The sequence below is a fragment of the Balaenoptera musculus genome, chromosome 5 (assembly GCF_009873245.2).
Source record: "Balaenoptera musculus isolate JJ_BM4_2016_0621 chromosome 5, mBalMus1.pri.v3, whole genome shotgun sequence".
Taxonomy (NCBI): Eukaryota; Metazoa; Chordata; class Mammalia; order Artiodactyla; family Balaenopteridae; genus Balaenoptera; species Balaenoptera musculus.
Genome location: NC_045789.1, coordinates 3,408,370 through 3,428,497, shown reverse-complemented (window position 1 = coordinate 3,428,497; position 20,128 = coordinate 3,408,370). Strand labels below are relative to the sequence as shown.

Sequence of the window (20,128 nt, the reverse complement as noted above, 5' to 3'; positions counted from 1 at the left end):
AGAAAGAGTGAATTAAGACATCTTTAATTCCAAAGTGAATAACTGACAAGGCGAGAGGAAGGGAAAGGTGACACATGACACAACGGCCAAGAATTCTATATATTCCAGTTAATGATGGTTCAGATCTATAAGACATTTTGAAACGAATGGAACAAAACAATAAGATTGAATCACCTTTAACTCAGGGGAGGGGGAATGGGGTGTCGATTTGAATGAACACCTGAGAAGTCAGGTACGACACATCCCCACAAGGACACTGCTTCACTCATCTCAGTGCCAATGACTGGCTCTGTGTGTGTGTGTGTGTGTGTGTGGCAGGGATGGGGAATGGGGTGACAATTAACTACATCCTTAATATTTCCAACCTGAATCCTCCTTAGGGTGGTGAGAACCACCAGGTACCTTAGGAAAAAGTCTTGAAGTGTTCTATTTCACAGTTCCTGAAGGCTCCTTGGGGTGATGTGTGTAAGAAGCAGCTTATATAAGTGTCTTCCTCGAAGTCAGGGGTGAGACCGGAAAACACTGGTGACGTGAGGACAGCATGTTTAGCTGATATGGTTAATACACTCCCGTGTCAGAAGAAGGGCAGGGCCCTTTCTCGGTTGATCTGGGGAGAACGGTTCTGAAAGATCAATGGCTATTCTGGTGCAGATGCTGTGGGGAGTAAGAAAAGGGGCCAATAAAGCCAGGTTCAGGAGATTTTATGCCACTTCCCAGTAAAGAAACTTTAGCCTGAAGTTGGTCACTTCTCTAAAATTGAAATATCAATGATTCCACTGAGGAACAGCATGACGTGCAGTGTATCACACTTAGCGTATAAGAATTGCGGCGCTCACACCTCCTCTGGCACTGAGTCTCAATTTTGATGGCATGCGAATTTTGGGGAGAGGGAGAATGAACTCATGGCTCAAGAATCTGGCAACTGCTTGGATTTCACTGTAAAGAAGCATCATTAAGAAGCTAGGAATCTGAGTCACTTAATATCAGGCTTCAGTTAAATTCTTAAATGGTTACATAACACCACTAATTTTTAAGAACAAGAAAGGGCATTTTTTTTTAAATGTCAGGGCTTTAGGATTTCCTCTGTTTTTCATACTACAAAAATGTCCTGTCTGACCCTTCCATATATGTAGATATTGCTTATTGCTTTTTTCTTGACGAATGAAAGCTTTCTGCATCTTCAGATACAACCCATTATTAACCTGACTCTCCAAGCTCACGACTTTCTGTAGGTTAAGTAACTCATCTCTCTATGATAATACTTCATGTTTACAAAATCAGGTAAAATATGAAGAATTCCATTGCAATAATTAAAAACATCACTGAGATCCCAGTTGGTTCACACATTATCAAATAACTGAATTAAAAATTATAAACCACGCCTCAAATCCTGGAAGCTTCACAACACACAGATAACACATCTGAATGAATAACAAAAGTTTTCACTCAAGCTGTGACATTTTGACATGAAGTAGAAATAGATTTTAAATTTTGGAAAATGAATAAAGGAAATTTTTGAAAATTAATTTAAAAAATCTTTTGAACTTCTATATGAATATCTTCCCAAAATTAGCTATAGTAGAATCAGAAAAACAAACATATCAGTTCTATGCTTATTATTAACCAAAGGCATCCTTTTGTGAGAATAAGTATCACAAACAACTAACATTAATTTGCTTAAGCTGCAAGAGCTTCTTTTCCCAGAATTTTTAAAAAGATGAAAAAACAGAACAGATAAAAGAAGATATCGTAACTTAATACATAACACTGTTTAGATCAACAAGAGCAAATAACCATGTTCCTCTTACATACTCAGCATTAAATTATCTTTCACGAAGCAAAAGGCATTTTTTGAACTGATAAAGCAATATGTACAGTTAGAGGTATAGAACTCCCACATCCTGGCCTTTAAATTGTTCTTCTTATAAGAAAGCAGTATTTATGAGCCCATAATGACTATTTTAAATCCCCTGAATCACATCGCAATAGAAAAACACTGTGTAGCATGATGTATAATGGCATATTTAAATATGACCCAAAATTCCACGCTTCTATAATCTATATTAAGTTGTGAGCAAATACAGGCATTTCTACCTTGATCGTTTCTCTAAGCAGAGGTTAACTAGAAAGGCCAGCCTTAGGAAGAAACAGAATACATACCATGATATAGTCTCTTTCGTTAGAAACGGCAAGAAGAACAGATTTAAATTAAGACTTGGTGTATAAAAGCTGAAAGCATAGAATTTGTATCCACATAATGAACTGATGTCTCCTCTAAAGACGTCAGATTGCTGTTCAGCTAAACTATCTAAAAATACCTCCTTGCAAACACACACACACGCGCGCGCGCGCGCGAAATGACTACAAAGACAGACAGGTCTTACTAAGCAGCTCTGCTTGCACAAAATCACTTAATAAGTGGGGAAAATTTTTTAAGTACTTGTGAAAAATTGAACAGGAATTTTTCTTAGCAACTATGATCTTTTATGAGCTATTCTGAAAACCAGTACCGATTTGTAAAAAGTAGTTAATGATGGACCTTAAAGCAAATCATAATTGATCTAAAGATGTCCAACAGAGAATCATGTTCTATGAACTTAAAATTAGATAAGGGAAAATACATGTCTGAATCACTGTCAACATTCTATTTAAAAACCAAAAAAGGGAAATCTTCTGGCTGGAAAAGTGGGAATCTAGTTCATGGATGCCACTGTGTGCAAGATCCTGTGCCATATATGGAACCCCCCAGAAGCAACCTATGAGGTAAGCATCATGAACAGCACTTTACAGACTAGGAAAAATGGTTCAGAACATTCAAGTCATCTGCTCAATGCCACACAGCTACACAGAAGAGGTAGGTCTCCAACCACAAGGGACTGACCCTGGAGTACTATAATCTAATGTCGATAACTGACACTCACATAGGCTTTAGAGTTTGCAAAAAGACTTTGAAAACATTAACTCTTTTTATATTTTCCTCCTTTAAACCTCAAGTTTTTCATCTGTAAGACTGGGAGAATCTCACTTGGCTCCTAGTATCATTTTGATGATTGAAGAAAATAATATATGTAAAGCACTTAGTAAAATAATGTAGCTATTACCATAATCATTCATAATCTTCAAACTCATGCTGTGGGGAGACTGGTATCGTAATCATGATCTCCACTGTGAACTGAGAAAACAGGAACTTCAAGACGTCAGATGACTTGCCTCATGCCGCAGAGCAACTAAGCCTGTGCACCACAACTACTGAGCCTGCATGCCACAACTACTGAGCCCTGCGCCACAACTACTGAGCCCGCATGCCACAACTACTGAGCCCGCAAGCCACAACTACTGAGCCCGCAAGCGACAACCACCGAGCCCACGTGCCTAGAGCCCGTGCTCCACAACAAGAGAAGCCACTGCAATGAGAAGCCCGTGCACAACTACTGAGCCCGCGAGCCACAACTACTGAGCCCACGCGCCTAGAGCCCGTGCTCCACAAGAGAAGCCACTGCAATGAAAAGCCCGTGCACCGCAGCGAAGAGTAGCCCCCGCTCGCTGCAAACTAGAGAAAGCCCGCGCGCAGCAACGAAGACCCAACACAGCCAAAAATAAATAAATAGATACATACATACATACATACATAAATTTAAAAAAAAACGACTTGCCTAGTAGCTGCGCAGCTAGTCAACATCAGGACAAGGACTCAAAGCAAGGTCTCGGTACATATTTTATTGTAAAAATAAAAAACCTAGCTGAAGTAGTTCCTTCCTTCCTAGTACTATGCGGAAAGGCTCACAGTTGAAATGAGGGGGATTTTGCTTTAAACGTCCTCATCAGCACGCCTGACGGTGTCAGGCACTGGGTAGCAGTGATAAGTGAGTTTTGCTGCATGTGACACTTTCATGTGCATCCCTTTTGCTCTCAGGCTCAGGCTAACGCTTCAAAGACACTCGCTAACTTTACTATAAAGCAATTGACGGCAGTATCTTTTTTCCACAGCATCTTTGGATAACACTTGAAGGAGGGAACAAAATAGAAGAAATAATACGTAGTAATGAATATATCCATGGCTAACACAGCCAGTACTTGATACGTGTGCCTTGAAGGATGCTCTCTAACCCTGCCTAGGATGAGGAGGCCCCACCCACCCTCCTCCTTACAAAGGATGGATACTGAATCCAGGGCCAGTAGCAGAGCCAAGGCAAACTGTTCTTTTTTTTTTTTTTTAATTTTTATTTTATATTGGAGCATAGTTGATTAACAATGTTGTGCTAGCTTCAGGTGTACAGCAAAGTGATTCAGTTACACATATACACGTATCTATTCTTTTTCAGACTCTTTTCCCATATAGGCCAGCACAAAATATTGAGTAGCGTCCCCTGTGCTATACAGTAGGTCCTTGTTGGTTATCTGTTTTAGATATAGCAATCCCAAATAAGTTAATCCCAAATAAGTAAGTCAGACAAAGACAAATATCATATGATATCACCTATATGCGTAATCTAAAAAAAGAATGATACAAATGAACTTATTTACAAGACAAGACTGTTCTTAATGCAAGGAGAACCATCGTCACTGGACACCAGGTCACTTCATGATGGCCACGAGAGAGTACAGCCCCTACAAGTTACCGTTATGTTCCACAGTCCCAAGAATATGTGTTACAGCGATAAAGGCTAAAGAGATGTCAAGATTGTAATAAAGATGGACCTAATTATTATTCACATCTGTATTTTAAATGGCCAAGACAGTGTTGCTAAGTCTGTCTGGCTGAGAAAACTCTTTCATCTGGCTATATGTTAAAATTAGCTCCTTATAAATTACTTATCTAACTGGAAACAAATGAAGAGAGCAATCATATCATCCAAACAGTAAGTCAGAAACAGGATTCTTTTCTATAGTCAAGTCTAAAAACAGAGTAATTGTAAAAGACCTCCGGAGAACCATACAGATGGGAAATCTCAGATAAGCGTGGTGACCTTCCTGTAAAAAGTTGCATTAGCAAGAGAAAACTTTCATGTAAAGAGTTATTCTTCAATACAAAATTGTATTCTTGCCATTCTGGCCAAACTTGAAGGGTTTATTTCCTTCAACATCAAAGCACTCTCTACTTCATGGTAAGAATGGCAGTTACTACATCACACATAAGAAATCCCTTTGAAACTTACACTAAAGAAAATCAACTCGGAATGTAGGGGGAGGAATAACCTGTTCTCAAACTGTCTGATGAGAATTATAATCCACGGGACACACAGAAAACAAGGAATTGGTCCGTCCTTGGCAACGATGTAGGAGAAGCAAATTTAGGTATTTCATGTAGCTTCCACAAATAGATCTGCATGTGCACACGTGTGTGGGTGTGTGTGTCTGCATGTACAAGGAGAGACTGCCATTGGCTCCACCATGTATCAGCTGTATTACTTTGGGAAACTTACTTTACCGCTCTATGCCTTAATTTCTTCACGTATAAAAAGGGGATAATACTTCTATTGTAGAACATTGCCTAAGAACACAGAAAGCCTTCCACTTTAGCTAATGACATTATTGCTATTATTTTTTTACTCTAATATTGAATAATCAACAGAAGGTTGCTTGCTGGGTATGGAACTGCAGAGAAAACAAAGCGCATCAACTCAAGGACACGTCATCTAAGCCAAGGGAAAACCTAACGCACAGTCTCTGACCCACCTGCGCGACAGATTTAATTTTCCTTACCTTCTGGACAAACAACAGCTTTAAAAAACCTAAGAACTGTGCTTGTGATGGGCCGTGCATCGCTCTAAGCACTTCACAGATTTTACCTCTAGTCGCCACACAGCCATTTACCTCCATTTGACAAAGGGGGAGTCCATGTACTAGAAGAGCTGCACACTTAGCCAGCATCACACAGCGAGCGGTGAAGCCAGAACGTAGATCCGGGCTCCTGGCTCTGAAGTCTTGCTCTGCTCACGGGGCTGCGGTTCTTAGTCATCCCTTCCCTTCGTGCAACTTTCTTCACGAGGGTTACAGCTGGTCAGAGGACAGCCTTCATGACCACGGGTACAAACTATTTCCCGCACTGGGTTGTGTTTACAGATGGGTCACCGGGAGCAGCATCGTGTTCTCACTGAGATCCCCCCACCCAGCCCCGGAGAAGTCCTGGGAGCTCCTGCAGATCCCTGGGTCGTTATCGGGTTGGCCCAAAAGTTCGTTCGGGTTCCCCCCAGAACGGCTGGGACAGCCCGAACGAACTTTCTGGCCAGCCCCAACATTTCAGTGTGTTTCAGGATTCAGGCTCCTTTGCGGTAGGAACAACAGCATTCTATCAACGACGAGAGTCTGGCACTGAATGTGAGAGCAGGGCAGCTCCAACCCCGCTTCACCTTGGGCTTCTCCTCTTCCATCAGGATGACTCTGAGGCTCTAGTGAAAACCTCCAAGTCCATCTGCCTGAAACGCCCTTGCCCCCCACGTCCAACCTCATGCACCTGGTGGGCTCCAGCTGCCGGCACGTTCCCTGCCCCCCATCCACAAGACTCCGGGCACGTGTCAGCGCGTCTCTCTCTGCTCCTAGTCTGTGAGCAGGTCTAAGACAGGAGCCAAGACTTCCTCACACTCAGATACCCGAGACCAAACACAGAACACATTTCCCTCAAACAAGTCATCTGGTACATCTAGTTCCACAACTATAAGCCCACTGCTCTTCTTGTAACATAGATATTGCCACATTAGGCACACCATTATACTAATGTGGCTAGTAGTACATTTCACAGATTCTAAGACGCAGAGTTTCCTTTTTAATTTTAACATCTTTGAAACCGGGATCCGCCTTACAGTCAATGAAAAGAAAATCCTGGGTCCTTGAAAGTCAAGTGAACCAACCCCCAGTGCCTTAGATTAGCCAACTACGTGCAGATTAACACAGATGGTTTGACAACCAGCCGCCCTAAAGGAAGCCCTAACACAAAGCCCAGACTTCAGCAACCAAAATCACGAACACGGTTATCCCACATCGCACTTTTATTTCCTTGTATTTTACCGTTGATGGCTTTCTAATTACTACATAAGTCGACAGCACGAGGCCAAAGCTCTACGACTTGACATTCAAAGGCCCCTCCTTCATCAACCTGCACCCCCAGCTGCCCCTCCATGCCGGCCACGCCAGCCACACTGATCCACTCACTGTTCCTTTTCTTAAAAAAAATAAATTTATTTATTTATTTATTTTTGGCTGCGTTGGGTCTTCGTTGCTGCGTGCAGGCTTTGTCTAGCTGCGGCGAGCGAGGGCTACTCTTCACTGCGGTGCGCGGGCTTCTCATTGCGGTGGCTTCTCTTGTTGCGGAGCACGGGCTCTAGGCGTGCAGGCTTCAGTAGCTGTGGCACGCGGGCTCAGTAGCTGTGGCTCACGGGCTCTAGAGCGCAGGCTCAGTAGTTGTGGTGCACGGGCTTAGTTGCTCTGCGGTATGTGGGATATTCCCGGACCAGGGCTCGAACCCGTGTCCCCTGCACTGGCAGGCGGATTCTTAACCACTGTGCCACCAGGGAAGTCCCACTCACTGTTCCTTAACTGTACCCAGACACTTTCGATTCACTGCTTCAGCTCATTCCTCTTGCCTTGCTAATAGCCCCGTTTTCTTTTCTCTTTACACCTCACTTGTCTCCCACCCCTGTTTGTGGCACAGCTCAAGTCTTATTTCCTTCTTCATCTACTTGAGTCACAAGTGACATTCCTGCCGGGGGGCTCCTATGTATTTTTTGGCCCTACTGCTCACCCAGCATTTAAATATATGTTACTTCCAACCAGAGGCAAAATTTTCAAACCATATTTTAAAATCACTTTTATAGAAATCTGGATAAAACCCACAAGAAAACATTCAAAATATATTGTTTCGTTATTAATTTTCTCTTTTCAAAAGGCAATAGGTAGAACATATAATTTCAAAATGGACAAAATTAAACTTCGATTAAAAAAGGACAAGAGTAATGTTAATAACTTTCTGTAATTTTTAATTAATTTTACATTAATTTTAATGTATTTCTTTTAATCCAGATACTTTTCACATCAATACAGACTTACTTCTTACCAGCTACTAATTTAAAAAGTACTCAGTTTATTTTGACATTTTATTCCACTAATATTGAAGACACTTTTGTTAAATGAGAACTACAACCTCTATTCTCCTCTTCTATTCAAAGACAGACCTTAGGTAGTTTCTTACTCTGAGAAAAAACTGAGAGGCATTTAGGTTACCCATAGCTCTTTTTCTAGAGCAAAATGAACTTTTAATTTAATGTCACTACTATCAACTTCTGTGATGCTTGCTTCTTCAAAGACATTCTTTAAATCTTACTTATATCAGTTTGTTAATTTTTTTCAGGGGGGGCAAAACGAAAACAGGATAATGAAGGGGAAAGAAGTCTGGAAATATGCCCAACTAAAAGGAACACAAAGGATTTCAGTGGTAAAAGACATGCTATCCAGTGGAATGGGAAGAGGAAAGGAATGTTGCCACAGGTGTTTATATCAATATTTTCTTTAGCTAACTAAGCTATTTGAAAGTTCACTTCTTTTTCTTTTGACACTTTAATATTGACTTTTTGTATCTTAAAATTTTGCATCCACTTCAAGAAAAGCACAATGGTATGACTACAGTAAACTTTATTAAAATCACACTGGATTCTTTCTTTCCCATATTGGAATGGAATTCTAACAGTAACTAAAGAAGGTTTTAAGTAAGTAACTTTTCCCTCAATTTTATGTATATATTATATATACTACATTATATATAATACATATATCATGTTACATATTAATGTATATTATATGGCAAACTTTAAAACTACAAAGTAGACAAAGCAGTTCATGATAGAAGCTTCATAATAGTTACAACGTGTCTCTTAAATAAGTTGTCCTTAAATATACCTTCTACATATATTTGGGGGTTGGGAGAAATCTAGAACAAATATCAGTGCCAGATTTTATGCTATGGTATAATATAAACAACATTTCTGGGACTTCCCTGGTGGTCCAGGGGTTGGGAGTCCGCCTGCCAATACAGGGGACACGGGTTCGAGCCCTGGTTCGGGAGGAACCCACATGCCGCGGAGCAGCTGAGCCCGTGCGCCACAACTACTGAGCCTGTGCTCTAGAGCCCACGAGCCACAACTACTGAGCCTGTGTGCCACAACTGCTGAAGCCCACGTGCCTAGAGCCCGTGCTCCACGACGAGAGAGGCCGCCGCAATGAGAAGCCCACGCACCACAACGAAGACCCAACACAGCCAAAAATAAATAAATTAAATAAATTAGAAACAAAACAAAACAAAACATTTCTACAATAAGAGGCTATGTATCAAAATGTTACCAATGGTTATCTGGGTAGTAAAATTGTGATTCTTTTTCTGTCCTTGTCTTCATCTGTTTTCTATTTTTTCTTTAATAAACACATGTATAGCTATGTATTTTTTTAAATTATAAATAATGAACAAAATTAATAATGGACAAACCACAGACCAAACTGACACCTAAATAGCCATAACACAAAACAAGCACTGAAATTTAGCTTTGCTATTCAAAGGGTAACTCTTGTAAATAAAACAGTTTTATATTTAGGTAAATATTATCCCTAAAGTAGTATGATTTTGACATTTGATTGTTTCCACAAGTGGAATGAATTTCAATAACAAATAGGAGACCTTATACGTTAATATGAAAGTATTATATTTATATTTTTAAATTGCCATTTAAAATAAGAAAAGTATACTTTTAAGACAACAAGTAAGTCTAAGATTAATTAGCCATAAAGAAAAAGTTAATTTCATCCTTCACATTCTCAGTTACTGGAAACCTGACATGTAAATTGTGCTCACCATTCAACTTCTGCCAACCTCGCTCCGTCCCCACCAACCCAGACACTGTAGGCCCGGTAACTACAGAAGCCTTCCAGATCCTTACTGACAACTTGAAGCAATCTTTTTCACCAATATTAAAGGTACTATGAAGTTCTCGGTTTCAGAAAACTCAGAAAAACTACATGCCACGACACTCCCACTTAACTCCAAATTTTTCTTAATTACTGAGGAAAGTAAAAAAGAGAGCGCTTTCACTATTAAAACTTAGAGTAAAAATGTCAGGTTGAACCCATTCTTTTTTTTCTAGCAGAATAGAGACAATCAAAGGTTACAATTCTACGCCTTTTTTACAGCCGTGTTTCACTGTCTTTTATTATGAAAGGTGTGAAGTTGTGCGCTAGAACTTAAAATTAGTGAAATGTTCACCTATCGGAGATAACCCATAATAAGGTGCCCCCATCATGATCTGTATTTTTAAGATCTTTAAATTAGAGCTGTAAGAAAATAAAATGGTTATCAGAGGAGATTACACATGTTTTCAGACATCCCTGAAAATTACCCTCTATCAATACATTACAGAATTCTAGCTTTTTCTACATACCTAAATTAGAGATGAGATTCTGGATTAATCATGTTTACACAAACACACACACATGCATGAAACACATGCATACATAAGGGGGGTATGTTTTATTTTATAATCAAAGCAAGTCAACATTATAAACCAGTAATGTACTTCTTCGGAATTCACTAAAGAAGAACACGTACCTTACTAACTCAGAAGTGTTTTTCAGATTGTCACTTTATTGATCAAAAACTGTAAAGTGAGTCCATGCCTATGATGTCTCTGAGAACAGCCTTTATAATGAGCAGGTAGTGTAAGTGATAAAGAGGATCTGGTATACTGAAATGAAGTGAGGAGATCTGAAGCACGTGGGGAATATGTGTATAATGACTTGACAGAAGAAACACTGATTGGGGGTTGACCGATACATTATGCGGATATGACATTATCACAGACTCCAAGTAAATAAGATCATTATGTATCATATACACACACGCCATGTGTATATATATATATATATATATAGAGAGAGAGAGAGAGAGAGAGAAACACAGCATAACTAACATAAAAGGCCCATGCTGGAGGTTTGGTCAACAAGAAGAAATGGCAGAGGTTGACAAGTGACCAGTTCTGTGTGGCCAGGGTGTTTCTAGACCAGCAGGAAAGGGAGGGGCAGGGACCAAGGGCCCGAGAGGCCAGCGTGTGTGCTACACTCTATGTGATGCTTTGGTGCGAGTGTTCTCTTGCATCATTTCTTTACGTGCTTTAGCGTGTAAATGTGCATTTATGGTCTCTTGTATGTTTTTGAACAAGCTTCTTATCTATGTTCCCCAAAATAGACACTTTTATTTAACTCGTTCTGTGTAACACCTAAGATAGTACTAATAGCCCTGGCATTTTAATACCGTACATGGAAACAATCACAAGCATGTGTCAGTCAGACCTCCGAAAATAAAGACCATTTCTTAATGATGAAGAGAAATAAGGACGTCAGAGAAAGCAAAGATCTTAGGACAAGGAAATTAACAGAGACCTTGAGAACATTTACTAACTTTCATTTAAATCACACACACACACACACACACACACACACACACACACACACACTTGCACCCCACTCTCCCTCATGAGTATACCGCTATGTATATAATGACACTCATTTTCTTCTGTTTTAAAAAAAATTTTTAAAGCTTATAACTAAATCATAATCCAAATAAAATATATGGATAAAGATAAAATGGTCATTTGATCTAAGTAGGAAAAGTTTTCAAAAGTTTAGAGAAGATTGCTACAGACCTGACAGTAGTTAAGTTGCCTTTTTTTTCACTAGGTACATAAAGTAAGCACTAAAAGGTACTTTATTAAGGATTTAAATTAAATAAAAATAATTTTTACATGATTATTAAGCACAGGAAAAAAGAAGGAAACTCAACCATCACTCTTGAAAGGATTCTTAAACAGATTACCTGAATAAAATATTTAAGAGTATGGTCAGGCCTAAAATCAAGGAAATGGACTAAAGAAATTTCAGGGATAATTATATCTACATGACCAAATTTACAGAGTATTTATTTTGGTTTAAATTTAATATCAGTATTTCAAACATATAAAGTATGATATTTTAAATTAGAATTAAAACTGTAACTTTAGTCTTACTATGATTAAATAGTTGAAGAAGAAATACTTGATATTCTAATAAGATGCATTTTGAGTATTCTTTTTTTTAATTGATCATTCTCTTTTCCAACTAATCTTAATTGATTTTATTTTTATGTAGTCTATATTTAAATCGATCATTACCAAACAATGTTTAAAAGCAAGGATGGAAAGTATGCTTCTTCTTTTGACTAAAAGTAAGGATTCTTCTTTAACATGTCCTACAATGAGATAGAGCTTTTTTCAATCTTATACATACAAGTTGTGTATGCAATGCATTGGCAAGGTCTTAAAACATATTTCTTTACTTCTAACAGGGTAAAAAGATCTATTATTTGTTGCCAGGGTTTCTTGGCCCAAATCCAAGGCAAGATGACCTTGTCCTTGAATAAAACAATAGGATATTGCTTCCTCTCAGGCCTCTGTTAGCTAGCACAGTGGAAAACCTCCCCAAGAGATAGTTTATTTCATCCCAGGAAATATATCTGTCATAATAGACAAAATAAAGATCAGATAAAGAAGAGGTAGAGTCTTAACCCAAAAGAGGTGTAACTTAACACCTACGATTAATCTTGGTGCTATTTTCTACCCTGCTAAGGAAAATGCATCAATCAAATTATATTAAAAAGACACTCTACCCAATGTTTACAGACAAGGTCAGATTGTCATGGTAGGATGAAAGCAATTTTTTCAAAATTGAGTTTCCTTGAATCTTTTCTAGTTAAAGACAGGAGGGGGGTGGGGGGGGGAGGAGGAGGTGACACTCCTTCGCTGGATCTTCATATTATAGCCATTAATTTGTCAAGTGTCCTAACGCCTTCCTCTCTGTCACCTGTATTGACCTACTCTCGCTGACATAATCCATTCCAATAGCGATGATCTCATTGTTTTTCTCATAACCTTCTAATTCCTCATATCCGTGGACCCTCACTTGCTATTCTTCCATCCTAGAAAAGCCTTCTCTATTCTGTACTCTTAACAGTTGATAACCAGTTCTGAATTCCAACCATATTCTTCACACCTGGTATGAGGAAGGGGGAGAATTCACTCCAGATACGATGTCTCAACTCACCGCAGAGACCAAAGCAATTACAACAATTAATAAAATGAAGACTTACATATTAAGTGGCACTAAATCATTATTCAGAGGAAGCAGAGATAAATATGAACAGAAACAAGGAGCAAATGAAAGTCAAGCACAGAACACTGCAGGCTGAGAAATCGGAAAAGATAAGGAGCCCTTAGCATCTGTAATCAGAGCAACTTGTCCTAAGCGAAAAGAGCACAGCTGGGAAAAAAATATGCTCCTAAGAGAGAGAATGTAGATTACAGAGGTCCTCGGTGACCAGTAGGAACTCAGACTCATGAAACGATGACCTGTGGCTACAGACGAGCCACGGCCAGCGTGGACTTCAGAGAGGTGGTCGTGAGCAGAAGTCGGGCTCCGTGGCAGACGCAGACTCTACCGAGGCAGAAACGGGGACGTGGAACCGCCAGGCTCAGGGCTGCCCGCGGAGCACAGGCGGCCACGGTCAGGCCGTCTGAAGTTACAAAGGGCGCAGAGGAAGTACGGGCATCAAGTTTATGCCTAAAGAGTTAAGCAGCAATTAAACATGAGAAGGTACACACCAGGGCCAGACACAGAAGAGCCGGAGGAAGAAGGAACTGGGCTAAATGGCATCTATTCCTATCATCCCAACTCAACCCTCAAGAGCACATCAAAAAGGACAGAAGCTTACTGACTGCATCTATCAAATCGTTCTATAAAACTATTTTTTTTAAGTTTGTAAAATAATTTTGATCATGATATTGTTGCCCTTTTTTTTTTTATAAATAGATTTCTTTTAAATTTTATTTATTTATTTATTTTTGGCTGTGTTGGGTCTTCGTTTCTGTGCGAGGGCTTTCTCCAGTTGCGGCAAGTGGGGACCACTCTTCATCGCGGTGCGCGGGCCTCTCACTGTCGCCGCCTCTCTTGTTGCGGAGCACAGGCTCCAGACGCGCAGGCTCAGTAGTTGTGGCTCACGGGCCTAGTCGCTCCGCGGCACGTGGGATCTTCCCAGACGAGGGCTCGAACCTGTGTCCCCTGCACTGGCAGGCAGATTCTCAACCACTGCGCCACCAGGGAAGCCCGTGTTGCCCTTTTATATGAACTTGGAATGTCACACATACCAGGAAAAACAAGAGCAGCCGAAGAAAAGCATTTTTTTCAAGTCGTGTATTCCAATAATTAACATCAGCTCTGATACGTATACAATCCAAACACCTGATTTAGACTAAATTTGGCCACAGGAGGAGAAGCAGTACAGGGTGGTGGTTAAAGCAGGGCTGTGAAATCAGACACACCCGGGCTCCAGGGATGGTCCCACCGCCTACAGGCCTGGGAAAAAGGTATTTCTTAATCTCGCAAAGCCTCATTTTCATCACCTCTAAAAAGGTGATAATAAATCTTTCTTTAAAGGGTTGTTGTGATAATTCAGATAATATGTAGTATAGTGCCTGTCATACAATAAGCACTCAATAAATGATAGCTATTGCTGTTTATTCCCTGCATTTAAGTAGGCATTTTCTTACATAAACCACTTTTTAAAAATCATCATTTCATCATGACTGAAGTCTCATTTATTGTAAGGACAACGCACTACATATATCAATAATTTCTATAAAATGTGCAAAGGACAACTAGATGATCAGTTTGATAATACCAAGTTGATTTATTTTAAGTGATTCACGTAAAACATTTACGAAGTTTCTAAGTCATCGTGTATCGCACAACTTTCAGAAGCACGCTGAAGGCACCCTCCTCCCGCCAGCTCATCTGAGGTGGGCAAAAAGGCAGGGGGGCGGGTAGAACACGGAACAGCCAGTAAACGGAGCAACGGCCCTTTCCTGTCACCCCCAGGTTTCCCCCAACTTCCTAAGCCTGTGCAACTTTTCTTGTGTAACATCTATGAACACTCTGTGCCACTAGGGTTCCAGAGCAGTCTTTTTGAAATGTAGTTTTAGCATACATTTTTTAAATGTTAATAATCTCCTTTTATTGTCAAAAGCCCCCAAATCACAAGGCTCCCCTGGAGACGGACTGAGCGCCAGGCGGCGGTGAGAACAGAGCCCGGTGCTGGGGGCCGTCTCGGCGGCGCACAGGTGTTCACACCTGGCCAGGTGGGACCAGGACAGGGAGGAGAGGTGACAAAACGTATACAAGGCACTAGTGTAAAGGGTACATGGGGCTTCACGAACCCAAATTCATTCAGATGAGAAAGTCAGCAGTGTTTACTGTGCACCTATTAAGCGCCAGCAGCTGAGAGAACGCATGGCGCTCAACAGGGAAAGAATAAAAGCCTGTAAGATCTGAAAGATTCTCACAAAGTAGAAAAACTGAGTTTACCCCTGCTCAACCACAGCTTCAAAAAAAGCCCCCGATTCAATGTTGTTCCTTTTAGTATCTCACTCACTTCCGTAGTCAAAGAAGCAAAGCCTATTTTTAGTTTTTTAAGGAACCTCCATAGTGACTGTATCAATTTACATTCCCACCAACAGTGCAAGAGGCTTCCCTTTTCTCCACACCCTCTCCAGCATTTATTGTTTCTAGATTTTTTGATGATGGCCATTCTGACCGGTGTGAGATGATACCTCATTGTAGTTTTGATTTGCATTTCTCTAATGATTAGTGATGTTGAGCAGCAATCCCACTGCTGGGCATATACCCTGAGAAAACCATGATTCAAAAAGAGTCATGTACCACAATGTTCATTGCAGCTCTATTCACAATAGCCAGGACATGGCAACAACCTAAGTGTCCATCGACAGATGAATGGATGAAGAAGATGTGGCAGATATATGCAATGGAATATTACTCAGCCATAAAAAGAAACGAAATGGAGGTATTTGTAGTGAGGTGGATGGAGTTAGAGTCTGTCATACAGAGTGAAGTAAGTCAGAAAGAGAAAAACAAATACAGTATGCTAACACATATATATGGAATCTAAGGAAGAAAAAAAAAAGGTCATGAAGAACCTAGTGGCAAGACGGGAATAAAGACACAGACCTACTAGAGAATGGACTTGGGGATATGGGGAGGGGGAAGGGTAAGATGTGACAGGGTGAGAGAGTGGCATGGACATATATACACTACCAAATGTAAAATAGATAGCTAGTGGGAAGCAGCCGCACAGCACAGGGGGATCAGCTCGATGCTTTGTGACCACCTAGAGGGGTGGGATAGGGAGGGTGGGAGGGAGGGAGATGTACGAGGGAAAAGATCTGGGAACATATGTATATGTATAACTGATTCACTTTGTTATAAAGCAGAAACTAACACACCATTGTAAAGCAATTATACTCCAATAAAGATGTTAAAATAAATAAATAAATAAAATTTTAGGGAAAAAAAAAGAAGAAGAAGCAAAGCCACTTAAAAAGCCACAGACTTTTCCAAGAGGCGAAAATGGAAGTTATTTGTGATGTTACCAAACTTCACGCATTTAAAATGAGCTCTGACATTATCCTCAGAAAGCCTCATAGGTCAAAAGAGGGGTGTCCCACTCATGTCTGCTCAACAGCTATTTACTGAGTCACCTACTATGTGAGAGCTGGGACACTGCTCTCCTTTTCACCTCCTGCATAAAATTAAAGCCTTAAAGGTCTGCTCATTAACCAGCAAAGTCTACATAACCAAAGGTCTCAGCAACAAGGAGCAAGTAGCAAGATCCTGAGGGCACCAAGTGACAACCCTGCCCCAGAGGATAATCTGGGCGGCGAACTCCAGGACTTCAATTTGTAACAGAAATACGGTGGGAGATACCACTGACACGCTTTCTAGATATCACTTGACTCAAAGCTATTTTATGGCTGGGGTTACTTTTGTCAAAGCATTACCCTGGAATTCACTAAAACGTAAAGCACCTGTTAGGAAATAAATACGCTTTATGGAATAGGCGTCTACACACTGTTTGGTATTACCTGCCCCAACTGCTCCTTTTCATAAATCTAGTCCTACTTTTTCTTCCCTCGCCAGTAAACTATTTTCTTTGTTCATTAAAATTATATTATTACTCATTTCAGTAAGCCCCTCCCCCCACTCTGAGAAAGGACATGTGAAAAAGGTAAACAAAGAGCCTGTGATCTGAACTTTGCTTCTGAGGTTCCTCAAGTGCAGTTTAAGTAACACACCTTACTGGTCCCTGGGAAAAATCCCGAGTGCGGAGGACCTTCACGTCAGGGGCCCCGTTACTAAAATCTAACCCGAGTAGAACTTCTCTACAACAACCTTTCTTATTAGTGAAATTAAGTATAAGGCTGGTCTTTTTTGGGATCTGATCCGGAGAGATTTAATTAGCGAGGTACCACAAGGATCTCATTACGAGGGGGCTGGGCGCCAAGTCCTGCATCACAACACGCCTGCAACACAGCCACTGCCCGGGAACATCCCACCACTCTCTGGGCGTGCAGGGCGATGCCTTATGGGTAGCTTCGTCTAAGAAAAACCTCTCGGATTTAGTTAACAGTTCTGTTCGTGATGGTGAACAAAACCAAATTAGATCCATAAACCTAGGCATCTAAGTATTCTAATTCATGGTCTTCTGTCTATAAATTTTCAAAGCCTCAGAGATTTATCTCCATTTTCAGAGTTGAACATCTCAATCTTTTTAGTATACATAAAAGATAATTCCTACACCCTAATAGAGTACTTGCTAGATGCCAGAATATAAAAATAGGCATTTTAAAAATACTTAGACTAACTACTATATAAGCTGCTTAAATATATGCATTTTCATTTGGGACATTTAAATATATATATATATATATGACACACACATATGAATTAGTATGATGGCAGAAAACTTCCAACATGGTGATATAAAGGCAGCAAAGTGAGAACTCACATTCCTGGAACAGGAGGCTCGGACTTGGTATTAACCATAGAAAAGTGTTTCTCACAAACAGCAGGAGCTGCCTGTGGGATTTCAGCGTGACAAATGCAGAGCTGACTCATGGGATCAATTATAAAGAAGCGATACTTGTGGCATTAAAAAAAGAAAAAAATTCTGTGTTCTCATCACCTGTTAATTCACGTTAAGAAGTCAGATGAGTCCCACTGATGGTTTTATTAGCAAATCAATAACCAAAGCTCTCCTCCCTCCTTCAAGCCTACATGTGAATTCCGTACTACAGACGCCTGTTCCCAGTAACCTTTTCATGATCTCTCATTAAATTCAACGGTACCAATATTTTTAAGAAACTATTCGAGTGCTAAGTTAAAGCTGAATTGCCAAGTTTTAATTTCTGATTATAAAAATCAGCCGTCCAGTGTTTCACAGTGTTTGTGATCTTGCTTTAAATGGACTGCTGGTCTTGTTGAAAAAAAATGGTTAAATCACAGCAAAACTGGAAGAACAAGCCTGCTGTAACTCACCCTCCCTCCTCCAAGCAGACTCTCAGACCCTCTAAAAAACATGCCTCCCCTGAAGAGACACAGCGATCACCCCCATTTTAAAGCCGTTCTCTATGACGCGAGGTGGAAGCACAGCACAGCGGCGTTTGAGGTACTTACTGAATGTTTCTCCTGCTGGCCCATAACTCCATGCTTAGCTGGAATTGCTAGTGGTTTCATAACGAAGAAACATACGCTGGACTGAATTTACACATCATGCACCGGTCTCTCGTGGATGCCAAGCCACCCCAATGACAGCACCGAATTAAAAGAAAAATGAAAAAGAAAGAAAGAAAAAAAGAGGAGGAGGAGAGCCGGCTGCAGCTTCAAGTCTCACTACCGGTGAGCTGAAAACCCTCACACTTGTGGACCAGACAAGGCATCCGCAAGACCCTGCCGGTCTCCATTTTTATAACACTGAAACTCTAGCCACCTCCGGCTACGACGTGACTGAGGAAACCTTACCCAGCTCTCAGTCCTCCCGGAGAACAAGATCATTTCTGAGACTGGAGAACGAGAGGCAAAAGAAAAGGGGGAAGAAAAAAAAAAAAAAAAAAGCTAAAATGGCTGACTGCACAGAGACTCCCCTCCAAAAGGCTTCCTACAGAATGATCTTAGTCGGGGCGGTGGAGGAACCAGTCTTCAGCACTCAGCCAAGCATTGTTAACACTCTCGTCTCATTTGCAATCACACATACGGACCCCTTCGACCACGGAAGAAAGGAGAAAGAGAAAGAAAGGAAGAACCAGGGCAGAGCGTGTGAATCGGGACCTCTTCCCTGGCTGCCAGTGATGCTGACGGAGCGGTGACCGGTGATCTCTGTCCCACCCCACTAACCAGGTTCGCACAATTAATCTCAGCGGCATGACACTGATGGACATTTGATCTAATGATGCCTGTCCCTTACACTCAACACAAGCATGACTGCCAGCAAAAGAGCCACTCACGGAAACACGGCACATGCACACACACAGTCTTGAGAAGCATGAGTCTGAAGGCAATACACCAATATAATTGCATTATTGTGCTTACTTTGGAGGACCATGGCTGCAGGCAGTTGGCATAGCAACGCACAAGGAAAGCCATTTCCTGGGTAGAGAGAAAGCTTCCTTTTCTAAATAAAAAATTCCTCTTAGGAAACAGGCGGCATTGCTGCTTCCTGCAGAAAGCAAGACACTGGAGTCTCTTAACCTGCAAGGCTCACACTCAATGCAGTTCTAGTGATGTAAGTGGATTTCTCTCTCGCCCTCCCTCTCCCTATATACACTGAAATATTCAGCTCAAACGGTACACACATTCCTTAAGGCTCGCCCCCTCCTCTACTTAACCGTTTCACTCATTAAGGTAGCAATGGGCAATTCAGATAAAGTAACGAGCTCTTGCCTGTATTTTATCAGCGGCTGTAGGTTAAGCAAGTCTCAGAGGGATGGAATCCATTGATTGCTGACTCCAAATAATATCTCTGAAGACAGGGTGGGAAAGCAGAGCAAGGACCTACTTGAACAGCTTTGAACTAAAATATGTTTTTTCACCAAGGGGAAGAAACAAGGATGGCTGTGACCTCTTCCCCACCCTCGAATATCACCGTGCTATAGGAAACAAGTACCCACCAAAAATTCACAAAAGGCAAGCTTTGTATAAATTTAGAAGATGTGAT

General features: G+C 40.8%; 1 protein-coding gene across 12 annotated transcripts in view; it reads right to left on the bottom strand.

Moving 5' to 3' along the window:
- RAPGEF2 (Rap guanine nucleotide exchange factor 2) overlaps nucleotides 1-20,128 on the bottom strand; it is a 258,452-nt gene that overhangs the window by 80,693 nt on the left and 157,631 nt on the right. Inside the window, exon 1 of one of the 12 annotated variants that reach the window (XM_036853008.1) lies at nucleotides 18,592-18,847. The exons of the other annotated variants lie outside the window; for them this stretch is intronic. Within the exon in view, the coding sequence (XP_036708903.1) occupies nucleotides 18,592-18,651 (60 nt within the window). The 5' untranslated portion in view covers nucleotides 18,652-18,847. Of the gene's footprint in view, nucleotides 1-18,591; nucleotides 18,848-20,128 lie in introns of those variants that run through there. 12 annotated transcript variants of the gene reach the window in all.